General features: G+C 40.1%; 2 protein-coding genes across 18 annotated transcripts in view; one reads left to right on the forward strand and one right to left on the reverse strand.

Moving 5' to 3' along the window:
* Positions 1-201: 201 nt before the first annotated feature.
* Positions 202-13808, forward strand: fhl1a (four and a half LIM domains 1a). 2 transcript variants are annotated; one of them, XM_051421110.1, is made up of 6 exons: positions 202-450; positions 9411-9592; positions 10742-10919; positions 11780-11949; positions 12137-12323; positions 13060-13808. In XM_051421110.1, the coding sequence occupies exons 2-6, from the start codon at positions 9437-9439 to the stop codon at positions 13212-13214; spliced, it is 846 nt and encodes a 281-aa protein (XP_051277070.1). In that variant the 5' UTR covers positions 202-450; positions 9411-9436; the 3' UTR covers positions 13215-13808. The 2 variants fall into 2 exon arrangements, with proteins under 2 accessions (XP_051277070.1, XP_051277069.1); XM_051421109.1 differs by lacking the exon at positions 202-450 and adding an exon at positions 6561-6709.
* A 52-nt stretch (positions 13809-13860) lies between these two features.
* Positions 13861-25514, reverse strand: part of map7d3 (MAP7 domain containing 3) — a 28033-nt gene continuing 16379 nt past the window's right edge. For 8 of the 16 annotated variants that reach the window (XM_051421094.1, XM_051421086.1, XM_051421100.1 and 5 more), the window contains 10 exons: positions 24328-24467; positions 21760-21890; positions 21450-21670; positions 19628-19757; positions 18927-19212; positions 18491-18544; positions 18340-18412; positions 17776-17944; positions 17040-17332; positions 13861-16942 (listed from right to left, as the gene is read on the reverse strand). In XM_051421094.1, coding sequence (XP_051277054.1) covers positions 16935-16942; positions 17040-17332; positions 17776-17944; positions 18340-18412; positions 18491-18544; positions 18927-19212; positions 19628-19757; positions 21450-21670; positions 21760-21890; positions 24328-24467 — 1505 coding nt within the window. In that variant the 3' untranslated portion in view covers positions 13861-16934. The remainder of the gene's footprint in view (positions 16943-17039; positions 17333-17775; positions 17945-18339; positions 18413-18490; positions 18545-18926; positions 19213-19627; positions 19758-21449; positions 21671-21759; positions 21891-24327; positions 24468-25514) is intronic. The other 8 variants (XM_051421102.1, XM_051421098.1, XM_051421092.1 and 5 more) reach the window with 3 other exon arrangements.

A 25514-nucleotide genomic window follows, 5' to 3' on the forward strand; every position in this document is an offset into this window, starting at 1 on the left:
CAGAAAGTAGGACAAAAGTGTGTCAACTTGAGAAGTCAGTCCATCTTTTGTAAACAGCAGCAAATGTTGCAAACGTTGTGAGGAAGAGTGACACCATGAGCGGGGATCCCTTGCACAGATAGACCTGCCTCTAGCACAGTAAGGTGGTTGTAAAGTCTCAGCGCTCGTTGATGCACAAAAGTTATGACTTTATTTTCTTCCCGATCCCCGTTTGCTCAGAGCGCAGCGCCAGTGAGAACTTTACTAAGAGATCTTGTAAATTCCTAGTTGAGGTCATTGTTTATGAGAGCTTACAGAGGTTTGGCTCATGTCCTGCACTTTTTTTTTTTCCTCTGCTCCCCCTGTCTTTTAAAGCTGCGCTGCCTGCGCAGATTTTACCTCTCGGCCAAAGCCACCGGACACTGCTGCTGACAGAGTGAGAGACGCTCATCTGTTCGCCTTTTTTGAGAGGTGAGTCCAAAAAACCCACAGCTGTGTTTTAACTCAGATTATCAGGCAGCCGGCTCAGGTCACTGCAGATGATGTTTAAGTGCTTCATGAGAGCTTTATCCGTTATTTGGTCCATTTAAGGACAGTTATGTCAGATGCGTAATTGCAGCCGTTATCTTATCGTACACCATTTGAGAGCGTTACATCCTCAGTTTCACAGAAGGTCCTTCTGAAGAATATTAAAATATGCGACCAATTTCTTTTTAGTATTTCAGTCCACCTGACCACGTCGGGAACGGTGCTGCTGCGCGCAACAGGTGATGCGCTTTGTTTGGCACTGCAATGGCACATATTGTGGACACTCTATCTGCCCGTATCTCTATATCTCCATGGACATGTTTGTTTGGAGCAAGTTCATTTTAGGACTTTTTTATTTCAAAAATAAACTTTTGTCTGTGGTTCATAATAATCAACAGTAGTGGAAAGTAACTAAATACATTCACTCAAGCACTGTACTTAAGTACAGTTTTGAGGTAATTAAGTATTTACATTTTCTGCTACTTTATGCTTATACTCCAACACGATTTAAAGATAAATATATATAAATAATATATAAACCACCACTGTATAAAGCAGTTAAACATTAAATTAGAGCTTACATGTTAATGCATCAACAATATGTATATTTGTTGTCTTGAACTGTGTTATAATGTTAACTGTATCTAATATTTTGACGACCCCTCCCTCATACATGCTTTAATATCAAGTACAAACATGTAATACTGGTTGCAGGACTACTGTATTGGATTCCATCAGATCTGTAGCTGTATAATGAACAGCAGAGCCCAGAGGTACCATGTGTACCATGTGTAGCTTGAAACTGTTAAAACATACATCAGCTTTCCTTCTCCTCCCTTCTTGTTTGGGCAGCTGCCAAACCAAATGCATGATGTCATTAAAGAGACTTGGAGATTAAGGCCCTTCCTCTGGCACACTGGACCTCCTAGTGGCTCCAGTATGACTTCACCATCCTTCAAAGCCCATAAAAACGTTGTACTTCACTGAGTAATAAATTAAACACCATTTCAACTTGAAAGGCCTTGAGCTTTTTCTTCTTTGCAGCAATTTATAAATCACTTTTAAGACATAAGTCACATGGATCTCAGAAGTCTTTTTATTTTGAATTTTTAATGTAAAATCAGCACAGAAGCACTGTACAAATACAACAGCACAGTTACAGATTATTCATTCATAATGCCTGATATGTAGTGTATAATTTATATATCGATCTTCAGTGGAGCTGTTGTATGTATGTGTGTCTGTGGGGCCTCCTCTTCATCAGGGCAGCAGGACATTTGGCGACTGGGAGATTTGATGCCTGCAGTTTATTTAGGCAGAGACTTTCGTTGAGAAGACGGTCCCATAATTTTTTTTGTTCTTGCAAATGGAGCAGAGAGGGAGAGACAGAGGGAGAGACAGGGGGAGACAGGGGAGAGACGGGAGACAGGGGGAGAGACAGGGGGAGAGACAGAGGGAGGGAGGGAGGGTGTGTCTGAGTGTAGATGACTGAGTTGATGAAACACATGAAACAGCACTCTCACCAGCACCAGCTCACTACTCCTAAATAGGCAATGCTGCTTGTTTGTCTGGGTGGGCTGAGTGAGCTGAGTGGAGGCAATATTCTCTTTAGTGGATGTCAAACTGCTTATCCTGTACTGCCGTACCCTCTTCAGCCAGAGTAAAAAGCCTCGGCTGAAATGGCACACACTTACTTTGTGAAGAAAAGAGGGAGAAGGGGACAAAGAAATGAGGAGAGAGTGAGAGCCACAGTAAGAGGGAATGAAAGATACTGAGAGGGTTGGAGTCCTTATGTCAGATTTTTAAAGGAGTTGAAGCCAGTGTACTCATGACTCAGTGCAAAGTTACTGTGCTGTACTGTAGTACTGCCTTCTGTACAGAAGTATCATCAGAAAAAGTCATCAGAAGTAAAACTACTCTTTATGCAAAGTTGTCCCATTCAGAGTGCTGGACACAAGTCACAGGACTTAGACTCAGGTTATACTCGAGTCACAACTTTGATGACTTTAGACTCAACTTGACAAAATCAAAACAGACATGCAAATTGACTTGGACTTTAACACCAATGACTCGGGACTTCACTTGGACTTAGGCCTTTTGATTTGAAAATACTCGATACCTCCCCCCAAGCCCAAAGATTAAAAGGTATGTTATTTCAAAAGTGTGCCACTAATTAATTTATTTACTGTCCCACTTGGTATCATTTTGACTCCCTGAGTATTTGAGTGATGCAAGAAAAACCTCACATGTCACAGAAATTGACATGTGCTGTCCATAAAGAATTTAAGTTTTGTGATGTTTTATGTGCCTCCTAACTGAAATCCATAGTCGGGTACACAAAATATTGCTCCTCACAACAGCACAAGGGACATTCTCTATGTTGAGAGGCTTGAGTCATGAGACCAATGAGAGCTGAAGTGCTGGCCAACAGTGAAGGCTTTATCTTAAAGTCTGTATGAATGTGTGTGCGTGTGTGTGCTAGCAACACTCCAAGCCATATCCTTTGGACAGGAGTGTTACTGTGTTGACAGAGCTCCCCCCGTGGCCTTTTGTCCACCCATATTTGACCTCAATGTGTCTGGGACTTGCAGCCACACCCTGATTTCTCACTCACTGACCTTACGTCTGTGTTGTAATACAGCTTGTGTGTAGACTAATAAGAGTGTGCGAGTCTGTCCTGTTGTCTTGACACTGTGTTGTGGTGTGTGTGTGTGTGTGTGTGTGTGTGTGTGTGTGTGTGTGTGTGTGTGTGTGTGTGTGTGTGTGTACACACATGGTGAGTCACTGAGTCCCCTGACAGAGATAGTGTGGCTCAGTCTGTCACTGGTCTGTCTGCCCACTAACCAGATTTGGAGAGTTACTGAGACACTTAGATGTCCAGGGCGAGAGGTCATGTTGAGAAATGAGCTCTCGGACACATAGACAAGGCTTTTTGTTGCTGTTGGTAACAGTGAAGAGAGTGCTTGTTTCAGTCACATTGAGCGATTTCCTCTCATTTGTTCAGGAAGTACAGGTCAGATTTCCTGTTTCTGGGTAACGGCAGATGCCAAATCTACCTCTTAAAAAAGGTCACACATTATGGCCAGCACACAACTACCAAAAAATTCATGATATGCATTTCTGTATGCATATTAATGTCTGTTTCCATTAGTTGCAAGGGCAATTTTAAAGCTTTTATGCAAATTTTTCTCAAAATATAAACGTGGAAAATTATTCACATCAGCTGCTACGTGTTTATCCAGGATTCTTTTATTTGGAAAAAATTATATTTATAGTTTGTTTATTGTTCCAGATGATGAGATTCTGCTCTATTAAAAGCGAGGCTTTGGAGCTGGCAGGTGGGGAAGTGGACACTGCATTCCAGCAGTCACTGGGTAGAGGTAATACCGACACCAGATGAGACGGTTAATATGCAGCAGACAGTGTGAAACCAGATGCACTTTATATTAGTGCTGGGTAAACAAACATGCCCTGCTGCTTAAAAACTTAATTTAACAACTTTGAGCAAATGTTAGTTACAGTAGGAAGTCTGGCAAACATGTAAGGGATATTGTACAATAATGACCCTCTCCCTGTACATTATGCTGCTTATTACTTAAATCAATAATTTTTACATTAAATATTATATATATATCATTTTAAAATTATTTATCGATTTAAAAATTATTGTAATGCTTTCACTGTGGTCCTTCAGAACCTATGGTCAGAACTGAGTCCAGCAGTGGGCTGTTATTGGCAGTCTGTTATCTAGAAATATGAGACTGTAGAATGCTGGAACAAAGCCGTGTAATAAGGATTCAATATTTTTGAGTGAACATTTTGGTTTTTTTTCCCCCATCATTTTGCTTTTGGTTGTGTTTATATCAATTGTTAAATCAGGAAATCTGTTTTGTCAGATACATATAATGGCAGTTGAATGCAGCATGAGAGATGATGGAGTTTATGGTATAAACCAAGAAGATAGACGTTCCTGCAAATAGGAAATGACCATAAAACTGCTAGTTTGTTTTGCTTGTAACAGTAGTTTATTTTTAGTTTGTTGTAAAGTATTTTATTAGCCATTTTAATGTAAACCTATGATATATACTGTACACATGTACACACATGCACATTAAAAAACTTTCAAAAACATTCATCTGTTGAGTTGATGCTAACATAATTGTGCTTCCAGTGGCCCCAGCAGCACTTTGCTAGCTTGAATGACAGAATTGTTAACAATGGAATTATAATCGAGTTTTGCTTTAATGACTCTATATATTCTACATTATTGTTTATTTGTGAAATGTTGTGCCCAATGATATTGGACCTCAGATATTATCCTCATCATCATAGCTCCATTTGTCAACTGTTGGATCCAAAAAATAAAAAATCAATGCTGCGAATGATGGAACCAGAGAGAAATGGATCATGGAAAGTGGACGTGAAATGGAGAGACAGAATAGATGGGGGGAAGAAGTGAAGTGAAAGGAAGAACAGATTTCCTGATGTAACGCTGAGGGAGGTTCTTGCAGGCCGGGAGTCATGGCGCCTTCCTGCTCATTAATTAGTCTTTGTGGGTTTGGAGTAATTAGGTGACAGATTATAAAAGGACAAACGTAATGCGGTGCTCTGTGGTAATGGACCAAATCAAATCAGTAATTACAACCAGCTGCCCTCTACACACAAACACACACAAATACACTTACACACAGGCAAGTTAACTGCATTGATTTGTTTTGTGTTTGATATATGAAGAAGTTTATTTAATATAGTTAAGAAAGAGTCCTTTTAAAGGGGAAGTATAAAGGTTTCTTGGCGAGGTGAGTGAGTTTATCACGACTCTAACTAATTCATTTCCGATCTTAGCCAGTCTCTTGAGGCTTTCAGTCTCCTCTCATTCCCATTAAGATCCTATATTTCTGTGTTTAAGCTCGTCTGACTCTAAAGTCCCAAACCAATCGGAGTAAAGTGCCACATGTGGAGCCACATTTAGTCCTCTGCAGAATAGATGATGATTATGATGGTCATGATTGTTTTGGCAGAACTATAAACTGTCATATTTAAAGGATTAGTGTCATTAGATTTAGTGGCATCTAGCAGTGAAGTTGCAGATTGCAACCGACTGAATGTCGCCTGTCCTCCAAGTACCTATAGAAACTACGGTGGCCACGGAACTTACAAAAAACATATTGAATATGAAAATTATTATTTCCTTTCATTGGCTTAAAGTTAGCCAAATGAGAGAATGTTAAATAATGACCACTATAGAAAATGTCAGTTAGTTTAGGGGTTGTTGACTCCAAAAAGGTTGAGAACCACTGGATTATTAATATTATTGGAATATAAGACATGAGGACATTTTCTCACTGTCACAGCATTCATTTTTGGTGAGAAGATTCAAGATGTGTTTCTGCTTTTCTATCAAGAATGCACTGGGTGTTTCCTGGAGCTTTCAAGGAAATATTCTGTCTTGGAATAAGAATCACTGTGATAACAGAAAGAAAAATTAATTGCGGACAGTCACTCTTTTCCCTCTCACTCTAAAATATTCTACTCTGGTTCACCTTCCAGTGTAGTGTTCAACATATGCCATATTTTCTTGTGGAGAGTGTTACATACAGTATATATATATATATATATATATATATATATATATATATATACACACACACTCATGAAAATATAAGAAGACAGTTATATAACACTCCACAATTTGTCTCTCCTCAGCTCTGTCAATTATGTGAACTTGCTTGTCCTGTGAGTCATCCCTTTGAGTTATGATGTTAAGTGATCCAACATGACATTTGTACATGTTTTGAACTCTCTAACAAAACATTTTATGTCGGGGCAGTGGGAGTATCTCTTATCCCCAATGGCCATCATTTAAAACCCTCTGTCTTTTTTTTACCTTCTGATGTTACAGCAGTGGAATCCAATCTCTATCACCTAATCTATCCCCTCTGCATCATACTCTCTCATCCGCTCTATTCTCTAATGCATACCCTAAAAAGGACTGGAGGGCCGAAGGTTGGATTTGGACGTGGGGTCGGGGGTGTGTGGGTCATAGAGGGGTATATACAGCCCCCCATAATGTAATGAGGCACATGGTCTCTGGGTTTGACCCTCTGTGGATGCTACTGTCTCCTCCTGTCCCTGCATTGTCTTTCTTTTCTCCTTCTTCTTTTCCTCCCGGAACCAAACATGACTTTCTACAAACACTCAGGTAAAATTATGAAAAACGCTGGTTCCAATACAGGATGCTAAATACTTTATTGAATGTTTTACCAGTAATCAGGTACAAATTTAAAACCTGCCTGCTAATTGCTCCATTCAGAACTCAAGAAGTGAATTTGTAAAAATGATTTTTACATAATATTGCTGTAAGGCACTCTGAAAGGATACGTTTAGATAAACAGGCCCGTTTTCAGCTTTATGACAATGCATTTGAGATAATCCAATACATTTAAATGCTTTATTCAGTTGAGAAGCTGGGAATCTTCTCAATAACATTTAATCCTTTTGGTTTATCTATTAAAAACAATCCAAACCAAATTTGAAGATTTTTCACAAGACAGCAACACTATGTATCAACATAATTTACATGCAAATGTCCTTGCAGCTTTTTTGAGCTTTTTCTAATGTTTTGTTGATGTTTAAACAACCTCTCCCTGCAAAATTAATGGCTACAATGCTTGAATGTCCAAGTCTAAAATCTAGGGGAGATTTAATTCTATTATACTGTGCTATCCTGATGCATTGATACCGATTTAGACTTTTTATAGGATAACAGCTAAACCACAATATGTCAATGTGCAGATAACGTTCATTACAATGAACAATGAGGGCCCAAAAATGTATTAACAGCGTTTTTACTCACGCTCAGTATGAGTCATTTTGACTGGGATGGATGATTTAACCTGTTTCTGCAGCTAAATGAATGACAAATGAACGGAGCATCTGTAGTCATATGATCATCTTAGTAGAAACCTGTGGTCTAATATTTGGAACTCTCTTTCATTCTTTGTTTCTTGATGCTTGTTGTAGAAAGGCTAGAAAACGGCCTGTTTCAGGGTTTACATTGTACTTTATTTTGTTTTATTCTGTTGTAATTCTGCGTATTTCTTGCGCCATGATAGCAAGACGTGATTATGTTCAAATGACCTGATTTTGTAAGAGGCCTATTTTCAAGAGAACAAGCTGCCATTATCCAAGAGACTTTTGCCAGTGTTGATTTGGCTGATATACATTCGGGGTCACCTCTCTGACTCACCTCTCAAACTGGTCTCAGGTTGACCTTTCTTTCTCCCCAAAGGGACCACAGTGGTATCCTCCAATCCCTCCGCAGAGTGTTGATACATACCACGCCTTTTTGACGGGGGACAGCTGTCACACTGTTTGTAACAAAAGATTAAAGTACTGGACACGTCTCAACTGGAGCCACAATAGCTGCATATAGTCCCAGTGGTCATCACTCCGCATCCCTCTCCGTTTGTCCCCTCTGGAAGGTCAATGTGCTTTAAATAGAGAGTGCATGTCTAAAATAGACCTCTGGGCTGGATGGGCTCAGTAATGAGACCCGAGCATTGTGTGTGTGTGTGTGTGTGTGTGTGTGTGTGTGTGTGTGTGCACGTGTGTGATTTGACAGGTTTGACTGGGTGTTTTTCCTGTTTCATCTCTATGAAATGCTACACGGAGGTGAGCTTAGGCAGAGTGGGGCGTGTCAGGGCTCGGTTCAGTCTTTATCCCTGCAGCACAGATTTCTCCAAACCCTGTCCCATCTATCTATCCACACACACCAGGGGCGCATACCACACCCCGGGATGCTCATCCCTTTCACACGGTTGTTTACCACATCCTACTTAAATAGCTGCAGTCTCCTTTCATAAATATTTTCCTTGTTCCTATGGTTACTTGGACAAAATGCCATTCCTCCCATTGTTTCCTCCATTGCTCCTGACGGGATTAAAATTATCTGAATCTGTTGCACTGGATAAATCACTTTTGCTAAAGTTCACACACTGTTCAGCTGCTCTCCCCGACGTCCTGTGTGTGTATGTGCGAGAGAGAGAGGCTTTAGATTGATGCAGATAAAGCATATTACGTCCACACACCCCACCCTTCACAACAGTTGTTCCAGGAATCTACTCAAGGCTGCTCCCAGTGGACACCGCCTGAGATGGGAACGCAGGAATGTTGATGAATGAAGAAGCAAGGCAGCTTAGTTTACAGTGTTTACATTATCAGCCAATAAAATGACCCCGCCAAAATACAGACAAAAGAGAGAGTGTGGGCTGGTTTTGGGGCGGGGGGGGGGGGGGTGGAGGTCTTCCAGGTGGCTGGTGACGGGAATGAGTCAGACGGTCTAAAAATATGACCTAAGCTTTCCAGGGAGAGCTTGATAAAAAGTCTGGAGGCCAGGAACCACGCAGACAACAAGCAGACATCTGTGGGCTGCTTTTTTTTTACTTCACTTACACTTCTCTCATCAGTTCGGTATGCTGCTTTTAAGAGCTACATCCCACTGTGCCTTACTAATGATACTGCTATTAAAGGGAAAACATTTAAAATCTACTCTACAATTTATAAGCATACATTTGTTTTTCTTAAGGTACAGAGGTCACATTCACAATAACTGCCGTGGGGATCCTTGTGCTTTTCACCGAACTCCAGGCGTTAAATTCTTACTGTATTCTTATTAAATGCTTGAACTTCAGACGTTTCTTTTTTTTCCTCTGAGCTGTGAGGCACCTTTAATCAACTGTATTCATTGTTGCTGAATGGGACCTGCAAGCTTCGACCAAAGAGATGTTAGAAAAGGCAACACTGTCCCCATCTGGTGTCTAAGGGAAACATCCAGCCATGTAGGGAGGATAGAAGCTCTGCAGGTCCACTGTCTGACAGGCTCTAATGTTTCCTTCCTTCAGGTCCCAGGAGTTATCTCACCTCCACCATGACTGATCGCTTCGACTGCTACTACTGCCGCGACAACCTGCATGGGAAGAAGTATGTGAAGAAGGAAGAGAAGCACGTGTGCACCAAGTGCTTCGATAAGCTCTGCGCCAACACCTGTGCAGAGTGCAAACGCCCCATTGGTGCCGACTCCAAGGTGAGAACGCAGTGTTAGTGTGTCAAAAGGCGGAGCTAGGGTAACAACCCAAGCTTAGTGTAAAATGCTGTCAAATTTAACATGTTAATTTTAAAAACAACATGTTTATTTAATGATCTGATATGGCCACATTTCAGACTAAGTGATAGGGTTAATAAAAAAGAATACTGATTGAAGACTAAAAAAAAAAAAGATATTTGGACAAATGTTTTGTTGATTTCTAATGCTGATATTTCTATTCTTCCACAATAATGTTGTGTTTCTAAGTTAAAATGTCTTCATTTGGGGGCTTTTCCAAACAAATATTAATATGTAATTGTTTGTGATTAAAGCAGCATATATTTCTGCCACCCCTTAAAGTCTCCATGCCATCCTCTGGCCACCCCATGAAGGTTTCTCTAGATCCACCCCTGAGTGTGTGAGCAAAAGAATTTTACTCATTTCATCAGAATTTCATTTTTTATTTGTTCATTTAGTTAAAGGTAACAGGAGAATTAACCCATAAAGGAACACTTGACACAAAAATTCTAAATCACCAGATTTGGAGATACATGGTTTTCATTGGACAGCACTGTCATGTCAAAAAAACAATTAACCTGACCTTTTTTTAGAAATCATGATAAAAGTAGCTCAATTTTTCTTTTTTGTTGTTGTTGTTTCTTTGGATTTCTAAGGACAAAATTAGATCAAATACTTTGAAGTCACATTAAACGTACATACATCTATGTGTGTGCGTGTGTGTGTGTGTGTGTGTTTGCTCCAGTCATCTCTTATCTGTTCAGAAAACTCTCAGTCTCAAGCTGTTATACAACTTGTCTGTCATCCAGCAGAGGCCTCTGCTCCAAAAATACTCTCACCACTCAGTCACAGTCAGTTAAATGTGTGAAAAAGATGTGTCGTTACTACAATTCGGGCTTAAATACTTTATATCGCATTTCTGCCATCTAAGTCCCCCCTAACTCCTTCATGGCTCACCACATCCCAGTTCACTTCATCTCCACTTTAATGCCTGCCACATGGGCTTGTTCTGTATTCTGGCCCCGAGCCTCAGTCCACATGATGAGTAAACAAACTCCACTTTAATGAGGTCTGCATGAGGAGATTAGTGAGGGCACCTCTGCTCATCCAGCGCCGCCTCTCTGTGTTCAGGAGCTGCACCATAAGAACCGTTACTGGCATGAGGACTGTTTCCGCTGTGCCAAGTGCTACAAGCCACTGGCTGCTGAGCCGTTCAGCGCCCGGGATGATGGCAAGATAATGTGTGGCAAGTGTGGCTCCCGGGAGGATGGCAACCGCTGCCAGGGCTGCTACAAGGTGGTCATGCCAGGTGGGTTTGCTATTATAGTGAGAATCTCCATTGGTTTCCTACTATAAGCGATATGGTACTACATGAACACACAATTCTCTGCCAAAGTTAGAACAATTTTTTTATTTTTATTATTTGAGACATTTCTATATTTGTGTTTTTATCTGTGCTCTTCCTCGTGGTCTGAAGTGGCTGGGGCTCGTCTGGAAAAATCTGATGACACATATTTCAAGATTTAGCATTGCATTTGAGGGCTTTTTTTGCTTATGTTGCCAAACACTGTCATTTAAATCTGATCAAAACACACCCATACAGCCCTGATGAAGCAGATTAGAGTTTTAGATTTTTTTTAAATAATACGTAATAGTGTTTTATAAAGCTTAAAGTTACAATCCTTAAGCTTTCATTCCTGGTTGATCCCAGTTTTATGAACTTGGTGTCTGTGGCGACATTCCTTGAAACAATTTGTATTAAAGGACCATTGTATCGGATTTAGTGGCATCTCGCAGTATAATTGTAGATTGCAACGCCTCTGCTTCACCCTCTCCTACAAAGCACAAAGGAGGATTTTAAATTCTTGTGGAGATACCAACGTTTCCAAAGATACCAAACATATTGAATTCTATTTTGTAACAAAAATATACGCAAAACAAACACGGAATATTTCTATTTGATGAAAAGGTGCAACCACTAAAAACACTGGATCTTGGTTTTTAATACTCAGTATGAAAATCATAAAGCGGTGGAACAAGCTGTTACTAAACACATGATAATTTCAGACAGTGTTAAATAAAATGATTTTAAAACTCTTATTTACGGGGGAAACATTTCCATGAATTTTCCACCCAAATGGTTGGTTTTATTTCATGTTTCTGTTTCAGGATCCCAGAACGTGGAGTACAAGAACAAGGTGTGGCATGAGGAATGCTTCACCTGCTTTGAATGCAAGCAGCCAATCCGCACACAGAGCTTCCTGACCAAAGGTGATGACATCTACTGCGCTCCCTGCCATGACAAGAAGTTTGCCAAGAAATGCTTCCACTGCAAGCAGGTACAAGCACTGATGGTATCGCTGTGTATGTTCTGTGGTTGTACTTTAGCTGTTTGCCAGTCTGGAAGAGCTGATGTATCACCTACAGTATAGTGTCATACTGGTACAAGCAGTACAGCAGAGTGAATGATATTTAGGGCCTGTAGTGTTTAGGATCATAATCAAAGTGTTTCTTTGCACCTCTAAGCCCATCACCTCTGGAGGGATCAGCTACCAGGACCAGCCCTGGCACTCTGAGTGTTTCAAGTGCCACACCTGCCATAAACCTCTGGCGGGAGCTCGCTTCACTTCCCATGAGAACAATGTTTACTGCGTGGACTGCTTCAAGACTGATGTGGCCAAGAAGTGCCATGGCTGCAAGAACCCAATCACAGGTCAGAGCAGCGTAAACAAATGTTCTTGTTTGAACGATTTCTGTTGCAAACACATACCAGGACTGTCTTGAATGTACACAGAGTGCATGGTGTGATTAATAGGAATTAACAGTTTTGTAGTTTCCGTTCTTCTTCTGGATGTTTCCTGCACAATTGTAATGGCCTTAAACAGATGACTCAATAGACCATAATGCAGTGCAGCCATAAGATATATTTTGGAGGATGAGCTGCAACTACCACAGGTGATATATCATCAAACAGTTTTCGTGTCCCACGGCAGAAAAAGTAAATCTTTTAGTAAGACTTTATTTGAATAACTTCCCCAGTTTAGAATAATTTCCAAATAATTCCAATACATTTCGAAATGAGCTTTTTTTTAGGCTGCTGAACATGCACAAATGTGAAATTTGTCTTCAGGCAAGCATACAATTTAACATACAGAAACAGGACGTTTGCAATAATAAATGACTAATAGATGGATTCTCATTTAGGATTAAACTGAGCTTCTCTTTCTACACACAATGGAAATCACTTCCTTGTTTAAATAGGCCAATAAAGTCTTAAATAATGGCCTTAATGTCAGGTTTTATATCTGCATATTTTTCTAATTTATGACCCATCTATGCTTAATGTTCAGACAAATGAGAGAAAAGTTTTAAAGAGGTTTTTCATCTGTTATCTAAAAGAACCATTACCTGTCTTGCACTGCTGACTGACCGATGTCCTGTCTCCCCAGGGTTCGGCCATGGCACCAATGTGGTGAACTACGAGGGATACTCCTGGCACGAGTATTGCTTCAACTGCAAGAAGTGCTCCCTCTCGCTGGCCAACAAGCGCTTTGTCATCAATGGAGAGCACATCTACTGCCCTGACTGTGCTAAGAAGCTGTGAACTGCACATTCAGCTGTGCAGAAGATCACAGTTTAAAGGGGTATTACACCAAAATTTATTTTTCTCATAAAATTCGAGTTTTTGGAGTGTGAGATAATAACAGAATATGGTTGAATTGGTATATAATGTGAAGACGGTCGATTTTGGTGAAACATCTCTTTATGCATTTGACAGACTCAAGTTATTTCAACTAAATACGCACTAGCTTGAATCATTTATCTACATATACATTATTGCAACTTGTTTCTTGCATTGGATACTAACATGGCGATTTTCTTTTGTGGGATTGTGATATGCACTATTAGTCTAATCTAATCCATGATTCTGTGTAGCTTTAAGATAAAAAAGCCTTTTCAGTGCCTTACTGGAATCTTTCAGAGAGAATATGCTTTTTACATGCATACTGCTGCTCATACATACCAGCTTTGATTAATAATCTGATGGTCTGAATGGATTATGAGAATTTTCAAAACATGTTTAGCGAGTGAATTTTAAATTCAAATTAGGCCTTTGAGATTGATGCTGAAATATAAACTGCTCATGTATTCAAGACTTGAAGTTGAATGTAAAACAAGAATAAAAAGGAGGACGTGATCTGAAGTCTCGTATATTTCTTTACAGCAAGAAAACAGCACGGAGGAGGGAGTATTTTTGCAAGACTTTATTGTTTTAACAGTTTGTATCATCTCAGTACACTTTAGATATATTTACAGTACAAATTTTATTTGTGGACAGGGCGTTGTTAGGTTTGTAAATCTTCCAGAGAAATATTCATATTCACAAAGTTGCCCTGGTTGGGTAGACTGATTGTCGAGGCCGAGGTAAGGACAAGCTTTCTTAGTTAATTGTGATACAATAAAAATACTAAATCTCAATCTAAGGCACCGTTCTATCCTATTGTTATAGACGTTGAGGATTAAGCAGTCGGCTCAAGCCTTCAAAGATGCAGCAGGACCTGGAATAGATACAGTATCTGTTTAAGCAGCAACTACAACAGCCCCCCAACAGGTACTAACGTTACTCATAAGTGGAGAGAGGAGCAGGAAAGGTTTGGGGGGAGTTTGGGTATAGGTGAGTTTTGGGCTATGAATGAGACTTCTAAAACATCTGTGAAGGAAGAGACCACAGACAAATGACTTTTTCTTTTCTTCCTGAATTTCACACAACTCTCCTACGAGTCTGTACAGTAAAGCTACTCCTTAGCAACCATGCTTTAAACATAGCGAGTAATTTGTGACAGTGCGAAGAGTCTCATGTTTTCTAAGATGAATAATGTATGAATGCTAAAAGTGGGCAGCTCTGAGACATGGTAAATAATGAAGGACGGTTTCTGGAGTCTGTTACATTCTTTGAGCTTATTAATCAAAGCTAACATCTAAAGCCCCAAGTCTTTATGTACAAAGAGAATTTAGTTTTCAAGAGGTTGTGAAAGCCAGCAGACAACAAGGCAAAAATCAAGGTCCCCAAACCTTGTGCTTAGATTATTCAAGCATAGGGAATTTCAAGATTTTAATACAATTCATGAGAGATCCAGGAAGCAATACGGAAAACAAGTCCGACCCATGTCTTATTTAGTTTGGTGCCTCATACTACAAAGTAGTAAACAGTTGCGACCTGAGCTGATATGCCTACCATAATTATCCAATACCCCCACATCCTTTGACATAATATAAAACATATTTTGATGACATTAAAAGCATCATAAAGAGGCACAGCCATGACTTTTATCATGGGTCAGACATGTTGGTAAGGGCTGTAACAACTCCGCTCACTACCACAATGTCAACATGTTAAGTCTCTGTGAGGCAATATTCAGAATTACGGCTAGGGGTTATGGGGCTGAAAGCTCTCAAACATACATACAAATAAACACACTGTATCTTTAGACACATATAGTGGGTCCCCACTTGGCCCCTTGTTTTTCAGAGCTTTTGTGGAAGAGGAATTTATATAAATTTTGGGTTTCCAGGCTGCCCAAACGTAACCTGACTACCCTGTCACAGGGCACGAGTCGAACAGAAACCTAACTTACAGCACAGTCACGTACACAGAGACTTCAATTATCCACATCCTCACGCCACTCCATCCTAAACATGGCTTCATTTGCCTAATACTGATTATATACACAATACAATAACACTTAAATATATGTAGAAATGTATTTTCATATATAAACAAACAGCCAAATTTTATATTATAAAAAATAGTTGAAATGTATTTTGTCAGGTGTAGCAGCTAGTGTGTTTGGAATCTTCAAAGAAGGTTAGTGGGAAATAAGTGTAATTAATAAAAGAACCACAGACAGAAGGATGGATGGAAAAGTGTGCATGGATGTGATGGTAAAGCTCTAGTTAAAACCAGATAATTGAAAACCTGATTTTTAGTTTCAGCAAAGTTGAACTCTGGATATCGAACATTCAAGTTCAGTTTGGTAACGAACACAAACTGTCTTAAGAGAATCAGAAACAGCTATGAACGAAACTAACGGACTTCATCTGTGTATTAACTGAGTAGCAGTATGTTACATCTATGGTTATTCAAACACTGGTGTTGTACAGATGCAGTCGGTGTAAGATGAGACTAAAACTGGATGAAACTCACTCAGATTCTGATGTAAATTACAATGGTGTTCTTAGTAAACATAAAGTCTATATACATATGTAAAAAATAACAAAACCTTTAATGGACCATGTGCCCTAAATTAACAAACTGCTGAAACTTGACTGAACATATGAATTAACTACAGTGTTGTCATGAACCTCAACACTCATCAGCTTCAAATGTAACAGTTGGAGTGGTGCTCCTGAAGCCCTCTAGTGGCCACAGAAGGAAACACACAGTGAGTGAAACTGGGAGAGAGGTGTAGGGGTGTGTGTGTGTGTGTGTGTGTGTGTGTGTGTGTGTGTGTGTGTGTGTGTGTGTGTGTGTGTGTGGGGGGGGGTTTGAAAGTGTAAGCACATGACGGACGATTGCTAAACTGTGCGTGTGTGAGCTTCAACACAAGCAATTTAATATATTCACACTTAAAACTTCAAAGTTGGGAAAAACTGGTAAGGCCATATTTGCTGGATGCTGCGAAAAGCAGCCAGTCAAGTAAATTTAGATGAATCACATGCAAAGCCTGGGATGCTGTCCCAACCCAACCCCCGACACAACAGAATGTATTATCGTTCCTTCCTTTAACTCACGGTATTAACCTCATATTCAAATTACACAGCCTAATGTGCATGTGTCCTGGAATATTCTCATACGAGACAAAAAAAGACTAAACATATGATAACAATAATTACAATAACAAAGAAGCCAAAATCAATAAATTACAACAACGCACCCCTGACGAAGACAAAACTCTTAAAAAACATCATCAAATTCAGACACAACATAGAAAAAAAAAACAACTGGAGAACTAGACACAAGAGGAAGAGGAAAGAGACCTGAAGCGAGCATGTCGAAGGAATATACGGAATTTCCCTGAAGCATAACGTTTTTCTTTATATATATAATTTTAATATATTTCTTTCCTCATCATTTCGGGTGCAATTGTAGCACTTAGGTTGGTCTTTCCGCTTCGCCTTGTGCTCCTCTCTTCTGGAAGAGGAAGAGGAGAAAAAAGAGGAAGCTGTTGGGAACTGGTCGAAGACTTTTTCTTTTACAGAGCTCAGTGGGACAGGAACTTTTATGAGTGCAACAGTAAGAGGCTTCTCAGCGACGGCTGCAGCATCAAATCTCTACAGAGACAAAGGAAGAAGAGAGTTATCGGTCTCTGAGAAGATAATGTCAGAAAGCGTTTGTTCCAAAAAGGTGAATCTGTAACGGACTCCTCACCTGACAGGGCTTCTATGGGTTGATTAGTGGAATGCAGGGTGTTTACGGGGGTTCCCTTGTCCTCGAAGGCTACCCTGGGCCCATCTGAGCTTCCATCACAGTTAATCAAGACCTGGTTACAGTCCTCTGCCTCGATGAGGGGCCGAGTCTTGGAGTGAACGTTGAGGTCAATGAGTTCCTCAAAGCTCCACTGGTTGGATTTACCGTTTAGACCTGAGACCAACCCCACCTTGGCCGAGTCCTGCTCATTCAGGAACTCTGAGCCCTCTACGAGGCGGCCCTTAGGGACTGGACTGGAGGAAGGAAAGAGGTAGTGGGAGGTGAGATTAGGGAAGTGATAAGGGGGGTGACGAGACTAATTTCTCACAGCACAACACAACTTTGTCCCAGAGTGAGAGACTGCAAAGTGACAGAACGAGATCCAGACCAACACAGAATGAGGTTGGTGTTATTCTATACATTTCAACAAGGCCAAAACCAACATTGTGTTAGTCCATCTCTCAATGCTTTCAGACTTTCCTACCCACTCTGTAGCACTCAGCCCCAAACCAAATATTTCCTACTGAAGAAAAATAATCCTTAAAATGAGTCACAAATATTGGAATATAGTTTCATTTCTTGAAAAGTGATTTCTAAAAATAGAACCGATACCGATATAAAATGTTTGGCGCCGATACTGATCAGTGACATCAAATCGGAACATTGCTAGTTTCATTACCTTCTATCCAAGTCATACCTGACTGCCTGAGTCTCATCTGTGCTTATGCCATTGTTATTCTCCTTGTTGTCTGTCTCTTGTTTTCCATTCACGCTACCCAGAGGCTCCTCTCGTTGTTCCACCGGCTCTCCAGAGGAGAGACCGCACTCATCTGTGTCGCCCTCCATGGTCATATCATCCATCTGGCCTACAATATCAATAGAGAAACATTGGATGAGACAAGTCACAAGTTACCACCAATTGTTATTAATGAGAGTATTTCAGAAATCATAGACTTTTCTCAGCATTAATCTCTCATGTTTTTTGTTTGTTCATGATTTTTCTCTCTATATATTTAAGTTTTATTTTGTATTGTTTTTCCTTTTTCTTATAGTATCCGCACATGTATTGAAATAAACATGAGAGAGAGACAAGTCATAGGTTACATCAAGAGTTATGTAAATTCACACAAACAAACCATTTATGTAAAGCATATGCAAACAAACACAAAGAGGGGAAGACGCAGTGATGCATAAATCTTCATACACTCTGATATCCTGAACCTGCACATCAGTGTGAAAGCTAAAAGATGACAAGTTTCACCTTCAGAGGTCATCTGGTCCTCTCCCTCCTCTTCATTCTCCTGTGAGCATTTATCATCATCGCCTCCATCTCTCTACGCAGGAGACACAAACAATATGTTAGCATGCCACAGACACTCTTAGAAATATGCGCTGAATGGATGTGAGCTCACCTTCATGTCACCTTGGTCTCCTTTTCTTGTTCTCTTCATTATCTCTTCAATTCTCTGAAATGGAAAAACAACATATTTTTGTACCCAATTTGTTTAGAATTGGGATCTACACAATGAGGAAACATTATGAAAAAATATTGGACATCAGAATAAATTATTTAAAATATGTTGCCATGTTGGACTGAAAGAAGAGATTTTAATCTGAAAAGACCAATAAATAAATGTCACTAAAATATAAAAAGTAGTGTAGGAAATTAATAACATATGGTGATTAATATATCAGATTATTTCATAATTATTGTGTCTGTTTGTGACTGACTTTTGATGTAGTACTGCTGGTCATACAAAACCTCAAGTTCTTTACAAACACTATTTGATATAATTATTGATGGTAAAGCAAGACCAAAATAAAAGAGAAAGGTCTCCTTTATTCTACCTTCTTTCTCTCCATTCGTTCTTGCTGGTTCTGCTGCATGATACGGTCTCTCTCCTGACGGACTCTCTCTGCTTCCTCCAGGGCCTTGGCCTCAGCTTCCTCCCGTTCCTTCTGGAGCTCGGCCTGTTTCACCGCTTCCTCTTCTGCCAGTCTTACACGATCCTCCTCTGCTAGGCGAGCCTCTTCCTCTTCTATAATTTTCCTCTCCTCTGCAAGCTTCTTCTCCTCTTCCAGGCGTTTCAGTCGAGCCTCTTCCGCTAAACGCGTCTCTTCCTCCTTTCTTAGCCTGGTAATGGTTAAGAAACAGCAGAGCAAATTGCTCAAAACCATACTGACAAATAAACACAGGTGATATCTCAAAGTAGATATGTACATTTTAACAGTATGTGTTCTTTTAGTCTCAATGTCTAAAAATTAGCTCATTAGCTAAAAATGTTCATCTTACTTTTAATGTCCACAAAATATAATCTGCAGTGTTTTACTGGCTAATCTTATTATTCCTATGCATGTCTATACTGTATGGATTCTTTGGTTTTACTTAATAACAACTACAATTCCCATGAAAACAATTTTACTGTAATTACAATATGTGATGCATCGCTGCCATATGTACAATGATGACAAAATGGTAAAAGACAATTAATACTTAATTAATAATAATATTTGTGAGATAAGAATAAGACCATTTCCAATCAGCTTACTTCTCCTCTTCCTCCCTCTGTATCCTGAGCTGCTCCTCTTTCTCCTTCTGCTCTCGCATCAGTCTGCGGTTCTCCGCCAGGATCTTGGCCGCCTCAGCGGCTGAGTTGGTGCCCGTCGAGGCTTTAGAGTCTGATAGGAGGGATAGACAAATATAGATAGCACTTTATGTCACATTCACAGGACAGAGATTAGCTGTGACATTAATACAGGAGCAGAATAGAGAAGAAAGCGGCCTGATACACATACAGTACATGGAGTTGGGTAATATGGTAATATATGTGTGTGTGTGTATATATGTATATATATATATGTATGTGTGTGTGTGTGCGCGCCCACACACACACACACACACACACACACACACACAATATAGATTTTGCCATTCTATTCATTTATTTATTCATTTATCATAGCAGTAATCTTTCGAAGATCTTTGAGTGTATTAAGCTATGGTAGGCAATGCGATATAAACGTATTGTGATTTCTATTGATTTTATAATCAAAGTCAGGCATTGTATTTGATAGATAAATCATAAAAAGACATTCCTCCCTGGCTATTTACCCATTAAATGCCTCTCTATTGACTTCCTAGAAAATGCAATACATCCTGATATATACTGATATCAAATTACATATACAATGACAGTGAGTCATGTGGAGTATTTTACCTTTTCATACTGTCCCAAACACAACTGTGGATATCTAAACCACCTTCAACAATTTTGTTTGTCTTTGCCTGGTTGCATATAGCATTAAATCATTACTAAGCTATTTCATCCTGCAGAGAATGAGTCTCTCCAGGAGGTGGCAGCAGCAACAATACCAGATCTGTAACAGGATGTGACTCCAGCTGGAACTTAATAGGTCTCCTGCTCCACTGAGATTTATCGCAAACTGAGCCGCTGCCACGTCAGTTTAAAGCATGCATAGATGCACGGTCTGCCTATTAAAACAGAAGATAATACTCTATTATCTTCAAGCTACTCCTTAAAGGAGTATTAAAGCATGATTACAGTTTCCTTTTCTGCTTAAAGTCAAGAGAGTGGGAGTTCAAAAGGGAACAAGGAGCACTGCACTACTCTGGTTTCCTTGCAAGTGGCTAAGTTAGCTAACATTACAAAAAATAATGTTGAAAATAAAATAAAAACAATATTATGTGTTTTCTGCATTTTTAATTCTGCACAAATCCTTGTAAGATTTATTTTGGATCCAATAGCTCCTGTCATTTTATTTACCTTAGTTCAGTTTCTATAATGTTCAGTGTAAATGGAACAGGTGTCTGGATAATGGACATGTCTAGTATGATTAAAAGACAACTTTGGGTAGGAAGAATCTTGCAACAGATTAAGGGGCACTCGACTGTTCATTCAATAATTATGTGCCTCAGTAAATTGCCAAAGAGAACAAAGAAATGACTTCAGTCTTATTGGGAGGAAAGGAGGTTTGGACCTGCATGGATAAGAACATGAGTGATATACATTTAGTTAAGATGAAAAAGATTTCATTTTGTCCTGCTGGGTTCACTTCACTGCCTGAAATTGACAGCATGTCTTGATGCACCAGTGCAAACATCCTGGTTGCCGGAATAACGATCTGTCTTGGCAAATATTAGTACTGACTAATTAAAACCTGTCAGCTGACCATGGCTGTTGCATTTGCCTTTTATATGGCACTACATTACACGTTTTGTACTAATATGAAACACCTTCTACAGTGAAACACAGATCGATTTTTATGTCTATCTATCTATATATATATATATAGAAGTATAATGAAACATTTATATTGTGAATTGCATTCTAATCACTGAGAATTTCTCACCATCTTTGTCTTTGGTCTTGCTGGAATCAGAGGACTGTGGAGACATAGCCTGGACAGGACACAGATCCTTGGACTTGGAGTCCCTCTTTCGTAAGGTGGGGGGCCCTGTTGGAGTGAGCGCTGGTTTCTGGATAGGTGGAGGTTTGGCTGACATAGGTTGGGGGGAAGGGGGACGCTGTTTCATTGAACCAGGTGAGGGTGGGCGTGTTTTGGAATTTTGCCTGTAAGAAGAAATTGTTGTTGAAATTGTGTCTGTTTTATAATGAAATCAAAACGAAAGGCTGCATTCAAACAGGCATTGTAGTCTTACTTCGCTGCTCCTGGGGAAGGGGTCCTCTTTGGGGATGGATTGGGGGCCGGGGATGGTGAACGGTTGCGTCCCAGGTTTGTAGATGGGGAGGCGGGACGTTGCCCTTGAGGTGATGTTAACTGCTTGTCCTTCTTAAGTACCAAAGAGACAGGACAGAATCAGAATCAGACATACTTTAATAATCCCAGGGGGAAATTACTTTCGTTACATACTCCATAAGTAATATATATATATATATATATATATATATATATGTAGATTATAGTTTAAAGTCACACTTTCAAATATGCAAAAATGGCAAGTGTAAAGTGGTCGCAGGCTTCCTCTTCACCAGAAGCACATAGCAGGAAGTAATTCAGGACTATCCCTAATGTTGATCTTTGGACCCCCAAAAGGGTCTGGTTCCCTATGTTGGGAACCACTGGTCTATGGATCATGGTCTTTGCACTTGGACAGAATCCACAAAATGCATGGAAATGTGGATGCTTATTATAATAGAGTAACTGTAATGAAAACTGAAAATGTATCTCCTTCTTAAGTTTTCCTCTGCCTCTTTCAATTTCTCTGGCAAACAGTGACACAATGCTGGTGTGAAGGAGGCCATGGGTTAGGTTTTAATTCATCTATTTTTAATGCCCGTGTTCTATGTTTGGCACTGTAAATATGATGACAGAGGGCACAGCAAGGTCAATCATGTGACACTATATACACTACTGTCCCAGCTCAAACCTGAATGCCAAAGTAATTTAGAGTGCCCTGCTCTCTAATAAATGTGTATTATCTTAGCTGACACAGCTCAACAATCATTCTCTTGGCAGGGTGGGAAGAAAAAGCAAGACAGTAAACACAATTGGTGTTTCATAACAGGCACAAAACATTAATTTCCTATTTATGTCAATATAACACTGGAGCAAGAACAGTATATAGACACAGCGTCTTTGTATGAACGAAAGGGTCCAGAAGTGATCTCAAAGAAACACATAGCAGTCACAATCATTTACTGTACTTCACTATGACAACCCTCATAATGTCCTATAACGTTCTTTTAAAATGTCCCTTATAATCATTTCTTCAAAGAAATATACCCCTCAGCAGGCGGCCTAACTCAGCTGATTCTAAAGACACAAATTAACTGAGGAGTAACACAATGCCTGAGTGATAGGCTTTGGATTTTAATTACCTCCACACTAATCTGTGCATGTGGAGACAAGGAGACAATAAAATGGTGAGGAAAAGTCTTTTGACATTTGGCCCCAGGGTCAGGGTGGGGTCTGCTTTGCATGGCCTGATCTGTCCATAATCAGGCCACTATGGATTCCTTTGTCTCATTCTATGACAATGAGGCCCTTCACAGCCACAGAGGAGGCTGAGGACATGCAGGTTAGGAGAAACAACAAGGCACCATGGGCCATCAAGTGAGAAATCATTCACTTAAAGACATCACTTATAAGAGTAAGTAAGTAGGATAACATTTTTGCAACATATGAACATGTTCATATTCTGAGTGACCAGCCAAAGAACAGCTGGAGGAACATTTCCCTATGGTTAGCATCCTGCAGCAGTACTTTGACAGGCAAATGTAGCCGGATACGTGCACATAAAGCACAGTCTTTGGTGCCATGCACTTATTTCTCTGAGCTAAGTCATTTCAGTATAGGGGAGCATGCATTTGTTGTCACTTCTTAAGGTACATGTGTGCCTTCAACTTCATGCTGGTTTCTAAGCCCCAACTGGAAAAGGCATCCCTCTCTTCTAGTGCTACCAACAATTAAATCATGTTTTTATAGTCTCTCCATATTTACCAGATCACATTCAATGACTTTCCCATTGAAATAAAAGCAGAACACTGCTGGCAATTAAAAAGGCTTAACAAACAAACACAGCAATGTGTTATTTTCCACTGTGCTGTGTAATATTCTATAACAATTGTTTATAGTTATAAAACATTTTCTGATAATATACAGTATCTAACTTATTTCTAGAACCATACAGTCATACTGCCTCATAACAGAGTTCTCACAGCCATACGCATGTATTGACTTAAATGTCTCTGTTATCACTGTAGTTTAAATTTGAATAAGACTACAGATACTATCTCAAGCCCTGCATCCAGGTTACTCTATCAATAAATGCAAATGACAAAATAGTTCAACCTTAACAAATCAATTAATCAAATTCTCAAATTGAGACATAAAAAACACACGTCAAACAGGGTTTTCCATACAACATTACTACTTGGGCATTCAAATAATGCAAAAGTATGAGTGACTGAACTCCGCACGGTACAAGCAAACAGACCTCCGGGAAACAATATCAGTCTGTCTACCTCAAGCATTATCATTTTACAGTATACTCGCAGAGCCATATAAAACCTACTTATTCAATGAGGATACAAAAAGGATGAGGGGACAAGGAGGACAACCTGCAAATCTATTTGCAGTGAAAGCTTTCACTTCAGCTGATCTTTAACAGCATTATACAACATTTCTGGCAGTAAATGTCTGATTCAAACTGTTTTCTTTGTAGGCCGGTAGTGTTAGTAACATGAACGTCAAGAGTTGTTCTCACCAGTGAAGTGTCGAGGGCTCCGTCGGCTGACACAGAAGTGGTCATGCCGCTCTTCTGTCGGTCAATGCTGCGGCTGCGCACAGGTCCACGCGGTGGGTGCAGGGGACTGGCGGAGGCTGAGCGAGGACACAGGTGACACTCTGGTAAAGGACACAGTCATCGTAGAGCCAGGGGAGCACAACCAAAGGGAGGCGTGATAAGCGGTCGAGTAGGGCAGCAAAGCAGCAAAGAGCAAATGGACGGAAGAATAAAGAGTCGAAGGGAAGAGAGAGGGATGTGGGAAAGAGAGAAAGAGGAAAAGAGAGAGAGGGAAGGGTGTTTTTGTTTTTGTAGGGGGACAAGAGCACAAAAACAAGCGATTTGTTAGATATAGCACTGTAGGGCAGGCAACAGCTTGATTTTTGAAGCTTTGATTGGGCTGGAGATTACTGGAGACATGGGTAGCAGAGAGCAACAATCGAACCAAAACCCCGGACACTCCCCGAATGCAATAGCCTCTCAGCACAACATTAACCAACCTCAACACCAAGCATCATAGCACAGCACACACACACAAAAACAACCTACCACCAACACAGTACAACAAACACAGACACGGCACACAGATATTACACAAATTTATTAGTACACAAATCACACAGTGAATGTTGATACTGTTTGTTGTTTTCGGTAAGAGTAACTAGTCATTTGCAGTCTTTGAGTCCTTCCTGTCATCATACTGTAACTCAGATCAGATCAGACTCTGAATGCAACATTTGCTGTGTTTCAGGGACAAAGCCGACTGTAGTGTCTCAGTTGTATGTAAACATCTATAATGTTGATGCTGAGCTGCTAAATAACTATAAACCTGGAAAGACAGTGGGTGAACAGCCCTATCCCTAGCACTGAGTTTAAGTGTAGCCTGTAGTTAGTAAGGAAAGTAAATACTGTTGTCCACTAGCTATGAGCTTGCTGTGTCAGATTGAGGGATTAGCCACGATAATCCAGAGAATTGGAGAACTCTCCCTGCCACAGCCTGGTCACAAACGTGTTTTGTACTTCATTCTGACTGCATACTGAGCAGCAGTACAGTATGGTGACTATGAAATGTACCCAGTCATGAGCTGTCACTGCTGCTGCTAATGCGAATGTGTCATGTTTCTACTGGGGCTATACTTAGCAGAAGATCTATAGCCGCTAATGGGTTT

Source organism: Dicentrarchus labrax, unplaced genomic scaffold, assembly GCF_905237075.1.
Source record: "Dicentrarchus labrax unplaced genomic scaffold, dlabrax2021, whole genome shotgun sequence".
In the NCBI taxonomy this organism is placed as follows: Eukaryota; Metazoa; Chordata; class Actinopteri; family Moronidae; genus Dicentrarchus; species Dicentrarchus labrax.